We start from the raw sequence: 20,677 nt of genomic DNA on the forward strand, positions 1-20,677 counted from the left end.
ACTAGTGTTTGTGAGAGGATTTCACCACTGTGTGTGAGAGGAAAAATTTTCAACTGTATATATGAGTAGATTTCATTAGTTTGTGTAAAAGCGTTTCAGTAGTATCTGTGAGCACATTTCAGTTGTATATGTGAGTGGATACATTTCCAGTTGTATGTATAAGAGCATTTCACCTGTGTGTATGAAAGATTTCACAAGTGAGTGTGAGAGGTTTTCAGTATAGTGTGTAAAAGAGTTGGATTTCATATGTGTTTATGAACATTTCCAGTTGTATGTGTAAGAGCATTTCACCTGTGTGTATAAAAGGTTTTGGATTTCATATGTGTTTATGAACACTAATTCAGAATTATGTCCCTCACGGCACCTCATATAATTACCATGGTTGAATACTATGGAGCTAGAACAGTCTCATAATTGACAAATGCACAGGACAAGTTTTACAAATGCACAGACCGATTTGCAAATACACACACAGTTTCACACGTGCACAGAACAATTCACACGTGCGTAGGACAAGATACACAAATGTATTTTTGATGCACACACAAATATAACCTGATTTACAAATGTTTTTTTGTCTGTGAGTTGCGCTGGATTTGTGTGTGAGTTTTGAGACTCCTCTGACGTGACTAGATCCATAAATAGGTTTTTTTTAACACGGAAGGATCTGCAACCAATCAGATTAAAGAGGCGGATACACCTGCTGTTTGAACTGCGTTAGCACTGTTCACTTAGAAAAGTGATTAATATTTCGAGTTGGTGGAGTAAAGATAAATAAACAGCAACAGGAGATAAAATATACATAAACAGGATGAAGAGGAGGTCACTGTTCTAATTTTCTTGTGATCTAAAGAAAACAGCGCGATCGGAGATGGTTTGTCGGGCTGTTGGTTTAGAGTAAATCGTGTTTTATCCACTGCTCTGCGTCCCCCACGTGGGGTGCGCTCTTATGATTGGCTGAAACAAAGGAATACATCTGATTGGTTGCAGATCCTTCCGTGTTAAAAAAAACCTTTTTGTGGATCGAGTCACGTCAGAGGAGTCTCAAAACTCACACACAAATCCAGCGCAGCTCACAGACAAAAAAACATTTGTAAATCAGGTTATATTTGTGTGTGCATCAAAAATACATTTGTATATCTTGTCCTACGCACGTGTGAATTGTTCTGTGCACGTGTGAAACTGTGTGTGTATTTGCAAATCGGTCTGTGCATTTGTAAAACTTGTCCTGTGCATTTGTCAATTATGAGACTGTTCTAGCTCCATAGAATACAACCCCTTAATCTGGTTGATGTGGACAGAGCTGAAAAGATGTGGCTTAAAAGGGGCCTTTTAAACCAATAAAGGGATATTTTGATGAAAACTGGTATTTTTGAGGGGGAAAAAGGGAATAATGTGTGATAGTATGATCTCAATATGCTGTCTGTGCGCAAGTATGATATCAGCGGCTAGGTAATATATAATCATGTATATCATACTAACAATAATTTTCCTGTTTCCTGTTGTACGACCACCATTTCAAAAAAGTTGGGATGCCGTAAACAGGAAATAAAAAACTGAATGCAATGATTTGCAACTCTCATAAACCCATATTTTACTGCCAAGCAACACATCTCCAAAAAGTTGGAACAAGGTCAATGTTTACTATTTTAAATTTTATCCTGGATTTAATAGAAAGCCAATAAAGAGGCTAAAATTGGAGCAACATGATCTCTCCTCTTTATCTTCATCAGAACGTCCTATCAGAATGGAGTTGTAATAATCTCGATGTAACAAATGCCGGCACTGCTTTTGCTGCATCACTCTGATATGTTTTTCCTGATCTTTGCAATATTTCACAATTGAAAGAAAGCAGGTCTGGAAGTTTGATTATTGAGTCGTTTAAAGCAGCACTATGTAACTTTTCCACCTCAATATAATATTTCCAGAGTCATTGTGATGGTACATCAACTTACAACAGGTTTAATGAACCTCTGTCATGGTCTGAGGGGTCTGTATCGCCTTCACTGGCACTATGTAACTTGGAGGTGGATGGTAGGAACCCTTCCACACTACTGGTAAAGCACTACCGCTTTTGTCCAAAGGAGCCGCCAAACTCAACAAAAGCTGAAAGTTACATTATGCTGCTTTAAAGGATACATTCTAATCAAAGACAACGCCATGGATCCTTACAGTAGTACTAGGTGCAGAGGTGGACAGAGTACTCGACCCCAGTACTTGAGTAAGAGTACAAATACTACTGGTCAAAATGTACTCCGTTACAAGTAAAAGTAGCTCAGTCAAAATATTACTCGAGTAAGAGTAGAAAAGTACTTGCTTTTAAAGGTACTTAAGTATCCAAAAGTAAATGCTTTTAAATTTACTTTAAGTAAAAGTAAGAGTAAGAGTAAGAGTACATTTCTTATTTTCCACATCAGTAAATTACTATATTTTTTATAGATTAATTTAAGGATCTTTTAACTCGTTTCTGAGAATTAACTCTTTGAAACCAGCTGTTGAGTTGTTGAAAGCAGAGAGGTAGTTCTGCTTCGGCAGACACAATAAACATTTGAAAATAAATGTCTGTGGTTTGTCTGTGCCCTCGTTTTTTACTCGGTCGAACTCAAACATTGAGTTAAGATACGGCCAAGGATTTTGTGAAAGTCCCTGCTCCGAGTCCGGCTCATTATCAGACTCAGACGACTCAGCGGATTGTCTTTCTTCTCCTGACGCAGGCGTAGCCATTGTTGACTATGTCTTGACTTGTTGCGGCTCTGTCTTGACAAACGCAGGCTACTTTGGCGGTATCGTTTTGAGGAGGCTTGACGTATTTCCGCTTTACGTACATCCCAGTGGAGAGCGTGCACTGTGATAGGTCTCCTCCTTTGACAAAAACAGCTTGTGTCCAATAGGATTTTAGGGAAGAAGAAAAAAGAGCAGACCTGAAAGTAACAAGTACTTTTCAGCCTTCCTAGAAATTTACTTGAGTAAAAGTAAAAATATTTGTCTTGGAAATGTATTCAAGTAAGAGTAATAAGTACCGAAGAAATCTAATACTCAAGTAAAGTACAAATCCTCTGGATATGTACTTAAGTACAGTACTCAAATAAGTTTACTCCGTTACTGTCCACCACTGACTAGGTGTAAAAGTGATACCAACAAGTCACACTAGTTCACAAGACACTTGGGTCTAAAAACAGGAATTTCAGTCTTGTCTGAGTTCAGTAGCAAGAAATGAGTCGTCATTTAAGTGTAGGTCTTAATTAAGACAAACTTGTAATGCAATGAGGTTACTTGTCTCATCTGGCTTTATAGATACAGCTGAGTATCAACTGCATACCGGTGAAAATGTGTGCCATATTGCCTAATGATAGCACCTAGTGGAACTACTGTATATGAGTGAAAAGCAAAGGTCCCAGAACAGAACCTTGTGGAACACCATTACTAACTCTGTTGTATAAGGATGGCTTTTGTTTCACATAAACAAACTGAAATCTAGATACAATTTAAACAGGGCCAATGCAGGTCATTTAATCCCAATAATAAGTTCAAATCTTTCATACAATATTGTGGTCAACTGAGTCAAAAGGACCACAGGTCAGCATCTAACAGGACAATGGAAACCAGGGTTTCCATCTGAGGCCATTAGGAGACCGAAAGTCTTCAAACTGATCATTTTTAGGCAAATGTTGATGACGAAGCTTTTGTTTCTGTTAACGCATAGACCTCAACCTGAGAGAGTTTCACAGCAGTTAAATTCAATGAAAGAACCAGGATTTGGAAAGGTATTGGATTTTTTTTTAATGAAACTATTTTATTGGTAAAGAAGTGACTAAACCGAGCTATGACTTGGTTAGCCTGGCCACAGTATTGAAAAGAAACCTGGAATTATTCTTGTTTGCTTCAATTAAAATTGAATAGTAGTACATTCTAGCTCTGCAAAGCGCTCTTATATGTTTGAAGGTTATCTTTCCAGGGCACGACAGCTTCTTCCAGTTTGTCAGGTTATCCAATCAAAACAAAGAATATGTATTTCTTCAAGATAGTCCTCTGTAGTCCAGTTCTTACAGACCTGGGATTGCATCAATTTAGTAGAGGTTTTTATTGGAATACAACTTATGATGGTAAACTGCCAATGGTTAGACCAAGTTCAGAGTTGAGCTATCATCATTGTTTTTGGTTTTCAGAATCAGAATCATGTTTATTTGGCCAAGTCAGGTCAGAAAACAGACAGGGAATTTGACTTGCTGTTTTTTGTCAGCTAGCAGAGTCGTGGTCCTTACATCATTGGAATCTGTAGAGTCTTGCCTTTGATCTGATAGCAGCTTTTTTTTTTGTTTGTGACATGCAGCAGCTGGTTACTACTGCTGGTTGCCATGTTGCATTCTCTTTAAGGAAGAGGTTAAAGGGTAGTTCCTATCGCAACATCTGCACTACTCATTGCTGGTGTATAATTACTCTAATTCTTTAATAATTTACTAACTAACCCAGAAAGCATCAGACTTGCATTTGAATTTAAGTGACAATTCTGTTAGTTAAGACATATTTTGTGGAATATGATTTACCATTAAAAAAACTGATGCAAGTGCAGATGCATTGATTTTGGATCCATTAATTGTTCAAAGAGCCATTCAGTTCATTCACAGTGTGATTGGACTGGACGTTACAGCGCCGTCTCTGGAAAAAGAGCTATTGACTGAAAATAAGCTCCCGTTTTGCCTTTGCTCTCACTGAAAGGATTGGCAGCAAGAACCTTTCTTCTTGTATTCAAAATGTATCCGTCATGTCAATAAATGGCCAGCGAGCATTTTCAACAAGACTGAACTGAAGCCTCAGAGCTTTTTATTTGCTGAAGCTGAATAAGGCTATTGCCCCAACATGGTGACAGCTAATTGAAAGTGGTGGGAGAAATTATAGCATAATTTCATGGTGCTCGATTTTGATACGGTCTCTGCTTTTATTTAGTAAAAAAAAAGGTTTAACAATGCTTGAGAGCTTCTTTAAGAAACATCTGGACCACTTTTGTCTGTTTAAAAATGTCCATATCTCCGTACTTGTGTAAAAGAGTGCGTCTTATTTTATAGACAGCAGCACAGAGGTGCCTGTCTGCTCATATGAATCAACTCGTTGGGAAAATGCAAAGCTGCTCTCCAGATTTTTACCTGTCATCTAATAAGCTCTTCATCCATTTCGAGGCTTGTAAGAAGCCATTTCCATCATCTGAACAGTGCACAATCTAAACTGAGCAGCAAGTGTTTCTCTCAGGTCATCGCAGCCGTCTGATGCCAGCCTGTAAATGACAGACGCGTGCTCCTTAGCAGAGGGTTTGCAAGATGAAGATCTGATGTGGAGGAGGAGGAGAGATGAGACGGATAAGACCAGTCGAGTATTCTCGAGTGACATCTGATAACGTAGCCACAATTAGCTCTCACTTATCTCCGCTCTTTCCCTCCTACCTCTCAGTGTGAAGCTTGATGTGCGAGGCGTCTAAAACATCAGCCTTCTACATTATGAAGCAAATCAAAAGCTTTCCATTTAGTATACATTCACTGTCATTCATTGTGACAGAAAATCATGAATCTGATGAATGTGCTGATGGGCTCACTCATCTTCCCCATTAACCCCAAATGCTTTTGTAAAAACAGATTAAAATAGCTACAAAAATGTCTTTACTGAGAAGACAAGTAATTAAAAAATCACTCGGGAGTCCAGTCATGTCAAGTCATCCATCATGACAAGGTTTTTTTTTTTTTAAATCTGCAATTAAAATGTATTCCTGGTGCCTTCCATTTGTCATGGGATTTTTCTACATTTTGACTTAAGCCTGTAAATTAATTCTCAGTCTATGAATCAATTCAATTGACTGGACATAATTTGGGAATGCACATGCCTGACTATAATCTCTGCTACACTGAAAGGTCACGAAAGCTGAGGGGTCGCTGTAATTATTAAATAGAATAACTGATGAAAACCAAGACCGGAGGGGAGCTGAATCTTCCCCCACACAACTCCTACGATTCCTAAATTAAAAGTTCCAATATTGGAAGGAGGCGTTGGTGTAACTTCGAGTTTAGCAGCAAGTTGTGTGACTCAGACAGGAAGTGCAACTGTGGGCCATGTCTTACACACCTGAAGGAGAATTTTAATCTAGTATAATTATTGTCAACTCAACTTTAAATTCTGATTTTGGAGACAACAATGATGCCTCTTATGAGTGAAATGACTCATATCTTAAATCTTTTGTACACAAAAGTACAAAGAAGCCACCTAAGATATTTAAACTGAAGAAGTAGGGCTGGGCGATATATCGATATTTTAATATATATCGATATATTTTCAAACACGATATGGTACGAGACAATATCGTTTATATCGATTTAAAAAAATAAATAAATAAAAAAAAAATATGTTTTTTATTTTGATATAGCTATTTTGTGACAAATTGACTTGAAAGTTTTATTTGAGATTTGCACAAATGTTTTGTTATTTGCACAACTGTCAACCTCAGTGGAAATGTCTGCCTGTTACTGTCTACATTGTATTAATTGCACAGTGTATTTTAATTTAATTGTTATGCAGGAAAGGGATATTTGTTTTATTTTATTCAAGAAGCATTTTTATTCTATATATGCAGGCAGTTTATTTTTATTTCATTTGTTTTATACATTTTGATATTGTGCAGACCTCTGTTAATAAAGGAACCTGTGTGACATTTGGCACGAGGCTTTGTATTAAAACTGACTGTTTTTTTAAGGGTTTGCCTCAGAAAAAAATGAAGCTAACAGAGATGCTATGCTATAATGCTTTGGGGGAAACCCCAATTAAGGCACAGAAAAAATATCGAGATATATATCGAGTATCGCCATTTAGCTAGAAAATATCGAGATATGACTTTTGGTCCATATCGCCCAGCCCTATGAAGAAGTGTAATTTGTTAAGGAAAAAACAAAGGTCATTTTGAAATAAATAGCATTAATAAGTCTCAAAAAACGGAGACAGGCTGATGTACACCACTGTGTAGCATCATCCCTTCTTTTATGGCCCTCTATGCAGTTTAGCTTTGTCTTGCTGAAGATGCAAGTTCATCCCTGAAAAAGTTGTTGGATTTTGACCTTAAATCTGTATGTACCTTTCAGCATGAAGTTTTCCTTCCCAGATGTCAGAGCTGTCCGTGACATAAGCATTCATGCACGTCCATATGATCAGAAATGACTTCTGATAATACACCAGATCATTCCTGTTCTTACTAAACTTATTTTCAATGATAGGGCTTTAATTTGCCTGGATGTAAACTGTGGACAGTGATTTACAGTTCCTCAGCCCACGCAAGGTTTTCCATCGGAGATTCATGCCTATTTTTTATGCACAGCCACCTGAGGGCCTGACGATCTTTTTTCTACATTATATAGATTGTTGTCCTCAGTTCACAGAAATTTCTCCAGGTTGTCTGAATATTTTGATGATATTATCTCCTCCAGATGACGAGGTTACCCCTGTCTTTGCAATTTTGCCCTGGAGAACATTCTTCTGAACGCCTCACAATTTGTTGATGCAATTTTTTCCACACTGAACCTCTGCACATCATTTACTTCTAAGAGATTTTGTTTCTCTGACTTTATTTTTATTCCCAATCATGTCACTAAGTTGTTGCCAATTGACCTATTTAGTTGCAAGATGTTCCTGCAGGTGTTTCTTTTTAGTGCCACTTCCTTTCCCAGTGCTTTGTTGCCAGTGGCCAAACTTTTGAAACATCTTGTTGCAATCAAATTCAAAATGAGTGAATATTTTGAATCATATGGTAAAATTTCCCCGCTTAAGAGTGATAAATATATATAAATAAATAAAATATACTGACAAACTTGCAGTTGGTAACCAGCCAACTGCAAGAACTTTTAGACAACCCAATTATCTGCAAAAATACAATAAAAAGAAGTTCAGCAATTAAGACTGGAATAACCTTGCTGTATTAGGTTTTAATGGGTTCAACATGTTCCTATAGATGGTAAATCTAAAGATAAAGTGCTGCGCTCTACTCAGAGTAAGTGTTGACCCTGTTTCTCCTCCCTTTATCATAATTTATCTTTAAAAAAAAACACTGCACTGTTGTTTTAAAGAAAGTGCTCTTAAACCCACTGGAATGAATAAAGTGTAGGCAGATAAGCTTGGCTTTCACATTTAAGACAATGAAATACCCTATTCTTGGCGAGGGAGTTGAGAAAAATCAGCCCTGCCCACTTGTTTACAGCCTTCATTGAAAATTGCACTGGGATTTTTTTAATATAGCTATGGGTACTTGATTATTGCTCCATGGGCTTTTCGGAAATAGGGAATGATATCTTGTGTTAGTGGTGATGATTAGGGAAATATCCATTCAAATAGTTCTAATTTCACATTTAACTGGAGTTGTTTGCAGTAAGAGTCAGAAATGTGCACCCCATGTCTTTTTTCGTCTGGAGAAAGCGGGGGGGTGGGGTTATCAGAGCTGAAGCAGAAGCAGAAGGATGTAATTTGTAACACCATGAACGAAAATGTTGCCTTAAGGAGCTTTCAAAAGTATGAAGCATGTGCTAGCTATGAAGATACACTGGTAGCACAACGGTACTACTGACTGCAGTAAATATAATTGTACTAACACACCAAGAGAAAAAGGATAGCAATAATATTTGCAAACTATATTAGTCTTTAGAAAAAAAAAACAATTTGGCATCCCTGTGATTGCTCCTCTTGGTTATAGATAGTTATCCTCTAAATGAGACCATTTGCATAATTAGTCTGGTCGCCACTTCAGGGCCTGCCATGCTGTCACTCATCTTACCACGTAAAATTACTTTCACTTGTCAAATGAGCTCAGCTTGAGTTTTCACATGGAGACGGCTCCCGTTGTTGATGTAAAAGCTTTCACAGAAATGTAATTTCTTACATGCTTACTTGTGTTTAAAAGCTGCCGCCAGCAAAGGCTCTGAGCCAGCTGTCAAATGGAAATTTATAAAGTTAAAAATGTGTTGAATTAGTCAGAATCAGCTCACAACAAGGCCATTATTCTTGGAGGCAGTGTTGAAAGTACGAACGAATAATAATAGGCTTGTCATAGAAGCTTTTAAATTAGTACTATGGAAAATCAATATAAAAAGTCCATCTACTGGCTGTTCATTTTTCCTGGAAGAGGATGAGGGGTATAGTAAGAATTCCCCAAAAAATATGTTTCATTAATGCAAGAGCAGAAGGTGATTTAAAAAAATACAAAATGTGTTAAAGGCAAGGTAAGTGATTCTATTTGATTTCTAACCCAGAAGACTTTTAAAGGAGCCATCTGTAAGAAATGGCCAAAACTGGTACTGCAGTCACTTTCAAAATATTGTTGAGCGGCGTGTACCCTCCCCCTCCTCCCCCCGACCAGAGGTTGCCAGGTTTTTCATCCAACACGTTCGTAGCGGCTGCTGCGATAATTAGAGCCGAGCTGGCAACCCGGATGCCGAAACAATACTGACTTGGTGATTGGGAGATAGGTGGAGGGTGGAGCTTCAGAAACAATACTGACTTGGTGATTGGGAGATAGGTGGAGGGTGGAGCTTCAGAAACAATACTGACTTGGTGATTGGGAGATAGGTGGAGGGTGGAGCTTCAGAAACAATACTGACTTGGTGATCGGGAGATAGGTGGAGGGTGGAGCTTCAGAAACAATACTGACTTGGTGATTGGGAGATAGGTGGAGGGTGGAGCTTCAGGCCAAAACAAAAAATGACAACACAAACATCAGTTGAGGGCTGCAACTCCTCTTTTTAAACTGGAATATCCTGGCTTGAGTGCTGTTGTCAGTGACATAAGTATTTGAAATGAACATGATTTTTAAATGTCTGTTTACATATCGGGGTCATTTTATGATTCATTTTATTATTGCTCTTACATACAGCTCCTTTAAATAATAATAATAAGGAGAAATGGGTATCAAAGAATCCTATCTACTTAGCACCGATGCCTGGTTGTTGGGCTGACAGTTGTCAGCTGGAAAAACTACCATTCATTCAACCAAGCACTGTGCATTGTCACAGTTGGTCTGGAACCTATAGTAAATCTTTGTTCGGTATCTGGACTTGGGCTCTCAGGTAAACAGACAGTGGTTCTTTTCTTTGGCTGTTAGGTATAAGAGTCTTTCTGAATTTGAAACTTTAACAGCACGTATATTTAAAGGTTACCGTTGCTTTTTAGACACAATTCTGACAACAACAAAAAAGAAAGTCAGAACTCTAGAAAAAAGATGCTGTGGTCCTAATCCTCTTCTGTAATTTTTCTATAAACTAGATTTAAATGGTTAAAGCTGAAGCTCTGATCAAAGCATAATTTGATTCAGAGATACGATCCCGAGATATTTAGTAGCATTTGACTGGAAGCAGGGGAAGTTGCAGGGCTAAAATTCAATAAATGCTACGTTTAATTAACTATAGATTGAATATTTGCTCACAATAGATGTACCTCAGCAGATTCCAGGCAAAAAAGTTAGCAGTGATTACTCAGTTGGACTGCAGTCCACTGAACTTCCAATGAAAACTTACTGTATATATCTGCATAAATCTTGCATAACTCAGGTATAAATCATGCATACAACAAAAAGTGCATTGCTGCATAAATCCTTCCTGCCTTCAACTTTTATTTTTGCCCATTTCTCTCTCTTTTGTCATCTTTGATTCTTTCACACACCAAACTCGCTCTGTGTGGCTTCCAGACGGCTACCCACGAGATGAGATTGTGTACAAGTGGAAGCGAAACTCTGTGGAGACTTCAGACCAGAAATACTGGAGGCTCTACCAGTTTGACTTCATGGGGCTCAGAAACACAACAGATGTACTCACGACCACAGCAGGTAAGAAAAGACAGAAATAAGTGGTTAAGGAAATGTCAATAATGCTGGCAATCCCCTGCTAAAAACACATTAACACATCAGATAGCTATTTCCAGACAGTTTGTCTTATCTATGGTACTGTTGCATTAAGTGTTTTCTGATTGGTTGAATTTCTGGAGGCATTCTGTGAGGGGCAGGGCTGCCTAATGAACACTCTTGTTGCTGGTCAGGAAGAGGGAGACCCAAAACAAGCTACGATGAGCGATAGAGAGATGACTCATGTTTTCAACAATAACATTCCAGGACTGCATATGGATTATCAAAGTTGTTTTTGATTACTCTGGTCGATATTACATATTGATGTCTCTCTTTGGTACGGCGGTGAAAGATATCCAGCAACACATCATGAAACCATCCACCCATCCATCCATCCATCCATTTTCCGACGCTTATCTGGAACCGGGTCATGGGGGCAGCAGCCTCAACAGAGATGCCCAGACTTCCTTCACACCAGACACTTCCTCCAGCTCTTCCTCCAGCTCTTCCTCCAGCTCTTCCTCCAGCTCTTCCAAGAAGAGTCCGAGACGTTCCCAGGCCAGCCGAGAGACATAGTCTCTCCAGCGTGTCCTGGGTCTTCCCCGGGGTCTCCTCCCGGAGGGACATGCCTGGAACACCTCCCTAGGGAGGAGGGACATGCCTGGAACACCTCCCTAGGGAGGCGTCCAGGAGGCATCCGATGCAGATGCCCAAGCCACCTCAGCTGACTCCTCTCAATGTGAAGGAGCAGCGGCTCGACTCCTCACCCTTTCTCTAAGGGAGCGGCCAGCCACCCTGCGGAGGAAACTCATCTCGGCCGCTTGTATCTGCGATCTTATCCTTTCAGCCATTACCCAAAGTTCATGACCATAGGTGAGGGTAGGGGCGTAGATTGACCGGTAAATCGAGAGCTTTGCCTTTTGACTCGGCTCCTTCTTCACCACGACGGTCCAGTACATCGACCGCATAACTGCGGACGCTGCACCGATCCGTCTTGAACTCCTCCACCTGAGGCAGGACTTCTCCACCCACCCGGAGAAGGCATGCCACCCTTTCCCGGTGGAGAACCATGGCCTCGGTTTTGGAGGTGCTGATTCTCATCCCTGCCGCGTCGCACTCGGCCTCAAACCGCCCCAGCACATGCTGAAGGTCCCAGTCCGATGAAGCCAACAGGACAACGTCATCCGCAAAAAGCAGAGATGAAATCCTGTGGTTCCCAAACCGGATCCCCTCCGGCCCCTGGCTACGCCTAGAAATGCTGTCCATAAAAATTATGAACAGACATGATGAAACCAACAACAGTTAAAGGTATTGTGACATGAAAAACACATTTTTCTTGATTTTTTGTGTTTTGTTGGGTGTCTTGACATCAATTACACCCAAAAAAAACGTTTAACATTCAGTGTATTGTGTGCTTTCTGGGATTTCCCGCATAATTATGCAAAAACGGCGCATCTGGTTTGGTGGCGGGCCGTGACGTCACCGCCCCCTCCACCCAGCTCCCTGCCCATCAGCACTGAGCCGCGGGCTGGAGGGAGAGAGACGGCCACCGCCTCTCTCCTCTCCACCCGCGCTCTGCTTTTTTTTTCGCCTATGACCTCAGATCAGACGAGACAACCCGCTGCATAAGCATATTACTAAGCAGAGGAAAAGAAACTCAGCTCAGTAGCGGCGAGCGAAGAGGGAAGAGCTCAGGGAGGGGTTGGGAGGAGGAGGAGCGGGGCAATGATTGACAGGAAAGGGGGAAAAGGACGCGTTTTTCACAGGCAAAAAACACCGTCATAACAAAGCCAGGCATGGAGTACTGGAGTGAAGTTTTTCTTGTTACACCCTTTTAGACACATTTGAGGGATATTGGCCAAGACTTTTAATAGTGTTAAAAGCATGTTAAAAATTATGTCACAATACCTTTAATACAAAAAAGCTGGTAATTCCTTCTCCATACTCTTTTACCATTAAAATGAACATGATATCCATTACTTGACACTTGGAGTAGCAATATCTCCCACTTACAGTACAGTATGTTGTCATTATCATCACCAAGCTAACGGCTATGACACATTGCTGTGGTCCATACTTTTCATGAACTAGCAGCAACACCTCATTCATCTTGTTTTGAGCTTATGACGTCATCTAAGGTAGGAATTCTCATTGCAACACTTTGATTAGTCTGCTAATCAAATCTTTTTCCCCCCAACTTCTACACAACCTTGTGAGAAGGTGTGAGGTCAGTCTACAGATGTTGCCCAGGTTAACATTTGCACCATGCCCATAAATGTAATCATATTACAACAATTTCAATGCTCATACTGTAAGTATTCCCCTCCTGGGTAAGGCCAAATAGGTTTTTTGCTCTGCCATTAATCACCAGGATTAAACATTAAAAAGGCAGTTTAATTATTCATTTTTCTCCTGTCTCCCTGCCCATGCTTTCCACATGTTTGTTGGGCTGTTTTGATGTTTTAATATAAGCAGTTTTGTGCCAAATGAACAAAAAAATATATTGTTTTTTCCCTACAGGTGCATGTAATTATACACACAAGTGACACGGGCTGGAAAGGCGCTCATACATTTTTAATCCTTTCATGCAAACTTTGAACAAAATAACAGATTCTAATGGTTTAAAAAGTGGAGCAAGATCACCCGAAGAATATTAACCATTAACACCTTTTAACCTTGCTTATGAGCTCCACATTCCTCTCAGTTTGTGCCATACGGTCACTTGTCTGTGGAGGGATTTGCTCATATCTGTATAATGTGACCCGATTCAGCTTTCGAACAGCTGAACCTCCGTTCATGAATAATCGAGGAACAGGGCTAAGATTTGGAGAGGGATAATAGAGTGACATCAATTTGTTAAGGAGCTCAGGGGAAATGAATTGTACTGTTTAATTTTACTGAGCTGAATGTTCAAGCATCGTAGTGTTTGTTCTGTTTTTTCGGTTGCCAAAACTTGACATGATAGTTTGTTGTTTGTAGTCTGCAGACAGCTCCAAACGGGTTTCTTAGTTGTTTGATTTTCTAATAACAAAATGAAATGGTGTCTGATGAATGTTTTCATTGCATGGTACTTTTACTAAATCACAAGTTGTCCAGAACTCCCACGAAAGGATCAGAACGCAGCCAAACTCATTTTCTGCTGAAATGCTCAAAAATAACAGCAAACCTACACGTCTACCTCATGCTGTTAAAGAAAATTGGCCATTTTCTCATTTATTACCCCATTTCTTTCTTCCCGTTTCGCTTGCTGGAGCTTCATATTCCCATACGATGATTAAATCAAAAGCTAAAAATACCAATCATTAATTTACATCATGAAAAACTGAAAATGTTGTGTTTCTGCTGGTCTTCCCTTCATTTCATTCTTCCTCGATCTCTTTCGTTTTTTCCTTCCTCCCTCAAAGCACACGAGGTACGGGGCTGTTTTAATGAGAACAGAGTGGGCAGATTCCTGGCCACTCCACCACCAAGGACCCCCATCATCGTCATTATCAATTCAGCAGCGTCCTTTTCAAATGGCCCCAAAGTGGAATCCCAAACACTTTAGTGCTTTGTTCTACCATCCCACTGCAGATTCCCCCAAAGCTTCCATCATGCCCTTTTCTGCAGACACTTCTGAGAAATGCGTGTCCACAATGGAATTTCATATAAAATCTGCATCTTCTTGTACTGTATGTGTGTGCGTGTGTCAGGACAACGCCACGTAATTGGACCAAAAGGAAAATGGCAGACAACGTCATGTCACGTAAGACCTCAAAGAGAGATAGTGGATACGCGCTTTTCAAAATGGCAGACGAGATTTCGTCTCATCCAGACAGAACAAGAACTCGGAGGTTTTATGGCCAAGATAAGGCCACGTTTAAACATAGTATTTACAAAAACTGATATTTCCCCCTCTACGTTTTGAAAAATACCATCATTTACCCGAACCCGCATAAATACGCTGTTAAGGTGCTATGAGCAGCCAAACCTACAGGGGGCAGTGTAACGAGAAGCATAAAGTCATGCTAGCCAATCAGAATCCTGGAAGAAAACGTCAACAAATGACACCAGTAACTTCCAGTTACTTCCAAGATGGAACGAGAGACTTTCGTTTGGAGTGACAGAGAAGTGGAGTTACTTTTAAGTGTGACGTTAGAATATAAAACAGGTAAAATACAAGAAAATATTGACGGTGGCCAAACAAATTGTGAACACAGGTCGCACTCATGACGCTGGTGACGTTTCTGTCGCATAATGCGACGTTCTGAAGCCTAAATGTCCGTTTCCCTCTGTTTACAAGCAAACATGAAGACGGAGTTTTTGCAAATCTCCACTTTGGCTGGAGTTTTCAGAAATTATCGTTTTTGGTGACTTTGAGCTTCGTTTTCGTGTAAACGAACGGCCAAAACGCATGAAAACACCACCGTTTTTGCTACGAGTAAACGGGGCCTAGGAGTGTGCGTGTGTGCAGGGGTTAGTAGGAGAGAATAAGAGCAAAAGAGAAAAAAGTAAAACCCAAGACACTAGAATACCTTCTCACCACCAGAAAACCAAGCTTCACATGTGCGCTCTGGTCATTCAACTGGGAAAAGAGGAAGGGCTTTCTTTCGTTTTCTGTTGTGGAAGAACATGTCACCAAGATCCAGGAAAGTGGATGCAGCAGTAGACAGACGATAAAATAAACACACACACTTAAGCTAATAAACAAAGTTGTGACAGGATCAGCGGTCTGACTCATAATGTAAAACTAAACTAGTTAAATGTGTTAACTATGTTTCTCTGCCCAAACACAAAACAGTCTCTTACGTGGATCTTTGTAATTGAAGAAAAAGGTGGTTTGGTTCCTTGGTGAACAGCTGGGTGGTGTTCAGCTCATCTGGGGCTCGGAACATTCGTGGGTCACTCGTTGCAGCGCTGCAGACTGTGGTTGCCATTCCATGACAACCAGATGCTTCTTCAGTCACGATAATGGAGGAGGCCGGTCCAAAGCTAGTAGGGTTGCCACCCGTCCCGTAAAATACGGAATTGTCCTTTATTTGAGAAAAAAATGTTGCGTCCCGTATTGAACTAATACGGGACACGATTTGTACCGTATTTTCATTAACTTTTTACACCATATTCTAGTTGAATTATTGAAATAAATGAACCTTTACACCATATTCTAGTTGAATTATTGAAATAAATGAACTTTTACACCATATTCTAGTTGAATTATTGAAATAAATTAACTTTTACACCATATTCTAGTTGAATTATTGAAATAAATTAACTTTTACACCATATTCTAGTTGAATTATTGAAATAAGTTAACTTTTACACCATATTCTAGTTGAATTATTGAAATAAATTCACTTTTACACCATATTCTAGTTGAATTATTGAAATAAATTAACTTTTACACCATATTCTAGTTGAATTATTGAAATAAATTAACTTTTACACCATATTCTTCACCTGTAGCTATATTATACATCTGGGCTGATGTGGACATACATAGCATGGGAGGATATTTCAGTTGCTAGTATGGTTGTCTGTCTGTACAGTCATGCAAGTTCAATGCTATTAAAGCACTTTAAACTTTAAATCAAAGCATTTAGTTTTTTCATATAAAATAAACACATTTTTATTCAGTTTAGAAGTTTTGGGGCTTTTTTTTGGCTCCTGCGCTGCTGAAATCAGGGCGTCCCTTATTTCTATTTCTGAAAGGTGGCAACCCTAATAGCTAGTAGCTCTTCATGCTAAAATAGGAGCTGTGGCCTTCTTCTTAGCTCACAGAGAACTCCATGGGACTGTGGACAGGTCCGAGGTAGAAGAGACCCTGGGAGCAAGAGAGGAGGAAAAGAGAAAAACAGGAAAAAAAAGAAAGAGAGGGGGAGCCTGCTCTTTATAGCCGGGCCCAGGTTGCGACTGCGGCCCCCCCTGCGGTTTGGGGTCCATCCCCAATGAGGGGGCTATTCCTTATCACCGAAGGGCCGTAAATGCAAATCATGCTTGGGCTTTGAGTCATTATGGAGGTTCTTTTGTTTCAACCATGCGGTCAGCTGTAAGAAATCTAGGCTGGTCTCAAAGTGAGGCCTCAGAGCTGGGCCTTAAAGTTCCAATTAAGGCTGCCCATGTTCACATAGGACTGTGGCTCAACACAAGACTGACACAAATTGTATGTTGAATACAATTGTACCCCTCTGAGGAAATGAACCTTCGTGTCCACAAATTTGGCCGTAGTTCAGATGGTCTTTGTCCTGTCGAACATCAGTGATTCAATTCCCATCTACTCTTCGTGTCAATTTTTCATCAAAAAAGTTAGACCCTCAGTGCCTCCAATTTGCTCATCTGTGTGTAATTAATTGTGGATAGATAAACGCTACAACAAGTCCTGGGTGTATGGTGATTAAAGAAGGCCCTTCTCCTTACAATGAATCACAATATTAAACTTACTTCTCATTCTGCAACCTTTACGCTTCTTGCCCTACAAGCTGCCAATAAACATTTCACACACCCCTTAAAGCATCTTAATCGGTAGTTGCACAATGGCCTGCACCTAAATCGCACAACAAACATAAGAATAGCGTCAATTAGCTTCTGTGAAAGTTCTGCAAAATAACGACTTAAAGGAACTTTCAAACAAAAAAAAAAAGACCAGTCATATGTGACAAAAACTGGTGTGAGAGCACCATGAAAGCAGTGGTGGTGTGTGACAAGTCAGAAACAAAAATGCAACTTCTATAATAACAGCAGCCCAACTTTCTTGTATACATTTTTCTGCTACATCCTTCACAGTCAGCAGGCATGTCCTGTCACTGCCCTTTCCATTGCAGCTTCACTTTTGCTTTTTAATTAAATTTGTCATTGTTCAAGTATTGCTTCACCATTTTACGCACTATAATTACCATTTCCATCTAATCTTTGACCTTCCAATCAATTAATTCTCCCAAAAGCTCCTACAAGACAAACACATTTCAGCTAAAAAATCTATGCTTGTGTATACTAATTAGTTGATAAACTAATTGTTACATATACAAAGCTCATTAAGTTTATGACATGTAAATTAGGGTCCAGAGACGTTTTTCAACTTTTCTGATGTTTGCAGTGACTCATGCACGTCGACCCCCGTCATCACCCACTAGATTTGAACAAAGCCAAAATATCGCAACGAAAAACCTGTAATGAACATGGTAGTGTCAGTCGCAATAATTCACCAAAACTAAAGATGTTTTTGTCCATCCTCTTCAAAGGTGAGATTTTCTTTTTTGAAGAAAAGTCTTGCAGGACAGCGCGCTGAGAGTTACGGAGATAAGGAGAAAGAACTAGGACAGTTACGCTGATAGGAAGAAAAACACTGTTCAATGGAAAAACCGGACCGCCGCAGCGATTTCGTTGTTGCAATTTCAGAATTGTCGTTTTTGTTTTGTGTAAATGTGTAAAGGAAATCCCCCTTGTGTCAATGTGTTTTTTTAGTGATGGAAAATCACATATCCATGAAATATGACATTCATTGAGATGAAACATATGGTTGAGAGCTTTGGAGAACCAAAACATGATTAAATGGGACCATTCACCAATTTGTTTTCCAAACAAGATAATGTTTGATTTACCTGTTAGTTACCCCTGCTAACAAAAGCTAGCATTTCCTAAAAGAAAATTGACATCTGAACTTGGAAAACCCTTACACTGTTTTTGCTGATGTGGTCTTCAAAGAAACTACCAAATGCCTCAAGCCATAATATACAAAGCTTACAGCTCCAAGAAGCGATGCATATATTTTAGCGTGAAGCCCTTCTCTGCACAAACTACAAAGACGCAACCAGTTTTGTTCATCTAAGGAGCATCAGATTGCACAGCAAGAGCTGACATTTACAAAAAATGTATTACCAGGAAAGACGAACCTCTGCACACACTCACAGAGGACTGTTTGACGGTAATCTCACAATGCTTTCCTTCCAGTCTGTTGTGATCATGGTTTATGATCTCAGCAGGAGGTTTCTTCTCTTTTAACTTAGATCCCTAAATACAAATCCAAAACAAAAAGTAAGGATCAGAATCAGATAAAACAGAGAAAGATTAAAGATCCTAAAATGATCCAGTGACCTGTGATGACAGGTATGCCGAACCAATGTGGGCACAACACCAAGGGTTGTAAATTCTTTCAGGTCAACACAGAAAACACATTGCCATTTTACTCCTAATTGCTTTGTCTAAAGTTATGGCTGCCATTTTGCTTCTTAATTTGTCCTCCCACTTACACCCACAACCATAAGTCTCCCAGACTCAACGGTGTCCATAGGTATCTCACGCACATCAATCTCCATAGTGTGCTGTCGTGGCTTGTGCAAAAAGATAGTGTTTAGAAATTGAAATATAATTTGTTCCAAATACCTTTTACTTAAATATAAAACTCTATCATACAATTTAAAAGAAAAGGTGTGTATGCATAATAACTGCTGGCTGTGTCAGTGCTTGCATTCAAATTTTCAATGTCATGTGTCATGACATGTGTTCCAGATTGGCATATACTAGTCTGATATTTGTGTTTAGTTATATCCTGATTTGTCAGGTTGTACCCCAAAACTATTTTTAAATGGCTGCCAAAAACTAAACTGGATCTTACTATATCTGTAAGGAATGCGGTTGTTGTCGGACCCATATATAGGAGAGCAGGAGTTCCAAAAAAGTTGATTTATTTAACTTAAAGGGGACCTATTATGGCATCTAATACCCATGTCTTTATCTTCCCATTCTCTAACCGCATTCTCTATGCTGGATTCTGAGTGGGCGGGGCAGCTATGATAATGAGGCACTGTGCTGATTGGCTGCCTGAATGATGCAATACATCGCTACGAAAAAAAGGCGGAAGCTCCGGAGTTAATTGTGGGCGTGGTTTCACGCATCGGAGGCCAACCTATGTAAATCGCATTTTCGTTACGTAACAAAAGGGAGCAGAATCTGAGCGGCTCGTAGAAGCCACATCACACTGGATGGCTCATCAGGGCGGCTGTACAGACACTGCAGAATATAATAGGTCCCCTTTAAAAAAAAAACAAAAGCGCTGCTGAACAGGATACAAAAACCAGAGCTTAAAACAAGAATCAAAAAAACTACAAAAACCTGACTTGGAAAACACAGAGGGAAGAAACAGTACTTTTTACATACAAAAACAGTATTTTTTTGTATGTTTTTTTGTACATGAGGCCCCAGCAGGGGCCTCATGTGCGTGGATTTCCTACTGAAACATGGCGTACGCTTAAATCCAGAAAACGTCCTACGCACAAAAAAATCCAGATGTATGAAACTGTGCGTAGGCATGAATCCAAGCACATTTCCTTTGTACATCCCAATCAACGTGGAATTGAGCGCACATGTAGGAGTACCAGACTCCTCCCTGTCCACGCCTCCATTTAAATATGCAAATGTATTTAAATAGGCCCTCGAGGGCCGGTTTCCCTGTTTAATTGCACCATGACACAAGGAGCTGTGTCATCAACAGAACTATCCAGACTTTGATGACAAGCTGGTGACGATCATTAATTAGAATCAGGTGTGTTAAAGCAGTGAAACATCTAAAACATGCAAGACACTGGTCCTTCTGGGATTCAGTTTGACACCTGTGACATATATATATATTTTTTTTATATTCTTTATTTCATTCAAAAAAATAAAAGAATTCAATACAAATACAAATGTTCTTAACTCGTGAATGAAAAGCAAGCAGAAAGAAGAAGAATCTTATCTGATCTGCCCCTTTTTCCAAGAAATAACTTCACAAATAACAAATTAATCATATAATCTGTACATTAATGGAATGAAAATGCTTCCTGTTAACGTACACATATTCATCCAGTGATGGTG

The 20,677-nt window shown here is 39.6% G+C and overlaps 1 protein-coding gene across 1 annotated transcript in view; it reads left to right on the forward strand.

The window, feature by feature from the left end:
* Positions 1-20,677, forward strand: part of LOC133425314 (gamma-aminobutyric acid receptor subunit gamma-3-like) — a 193,193-nt gene that overhangs the window by 128,179 nt on the left and 44,337 nt on the right. The window contains exon 7 of the mRNA XM_061716099.1: positions 10,700-10,837. Coding sequence (XP_061572083.1) covers positions 10,700-10,837 — 138 coding nt within the window. The remainder of the gene's footprint in view (positions 1-10,699; positions 10,838-20,677) is intronic.

Source organism: Cololabis saira, chromosome 24, assembly GCF_033807715.1.
Source record: "Cololabis saira isolate AMF1-May2022 chromosome 24, fColSai1.1, whole genome shotgun sequence".
NCBI classification, from domain to species: Eukaryota; Metazoa; Chordata; class Actinopteri; order Beloniformes; family Belonidae; genus Cololabis; species Cololabis saira.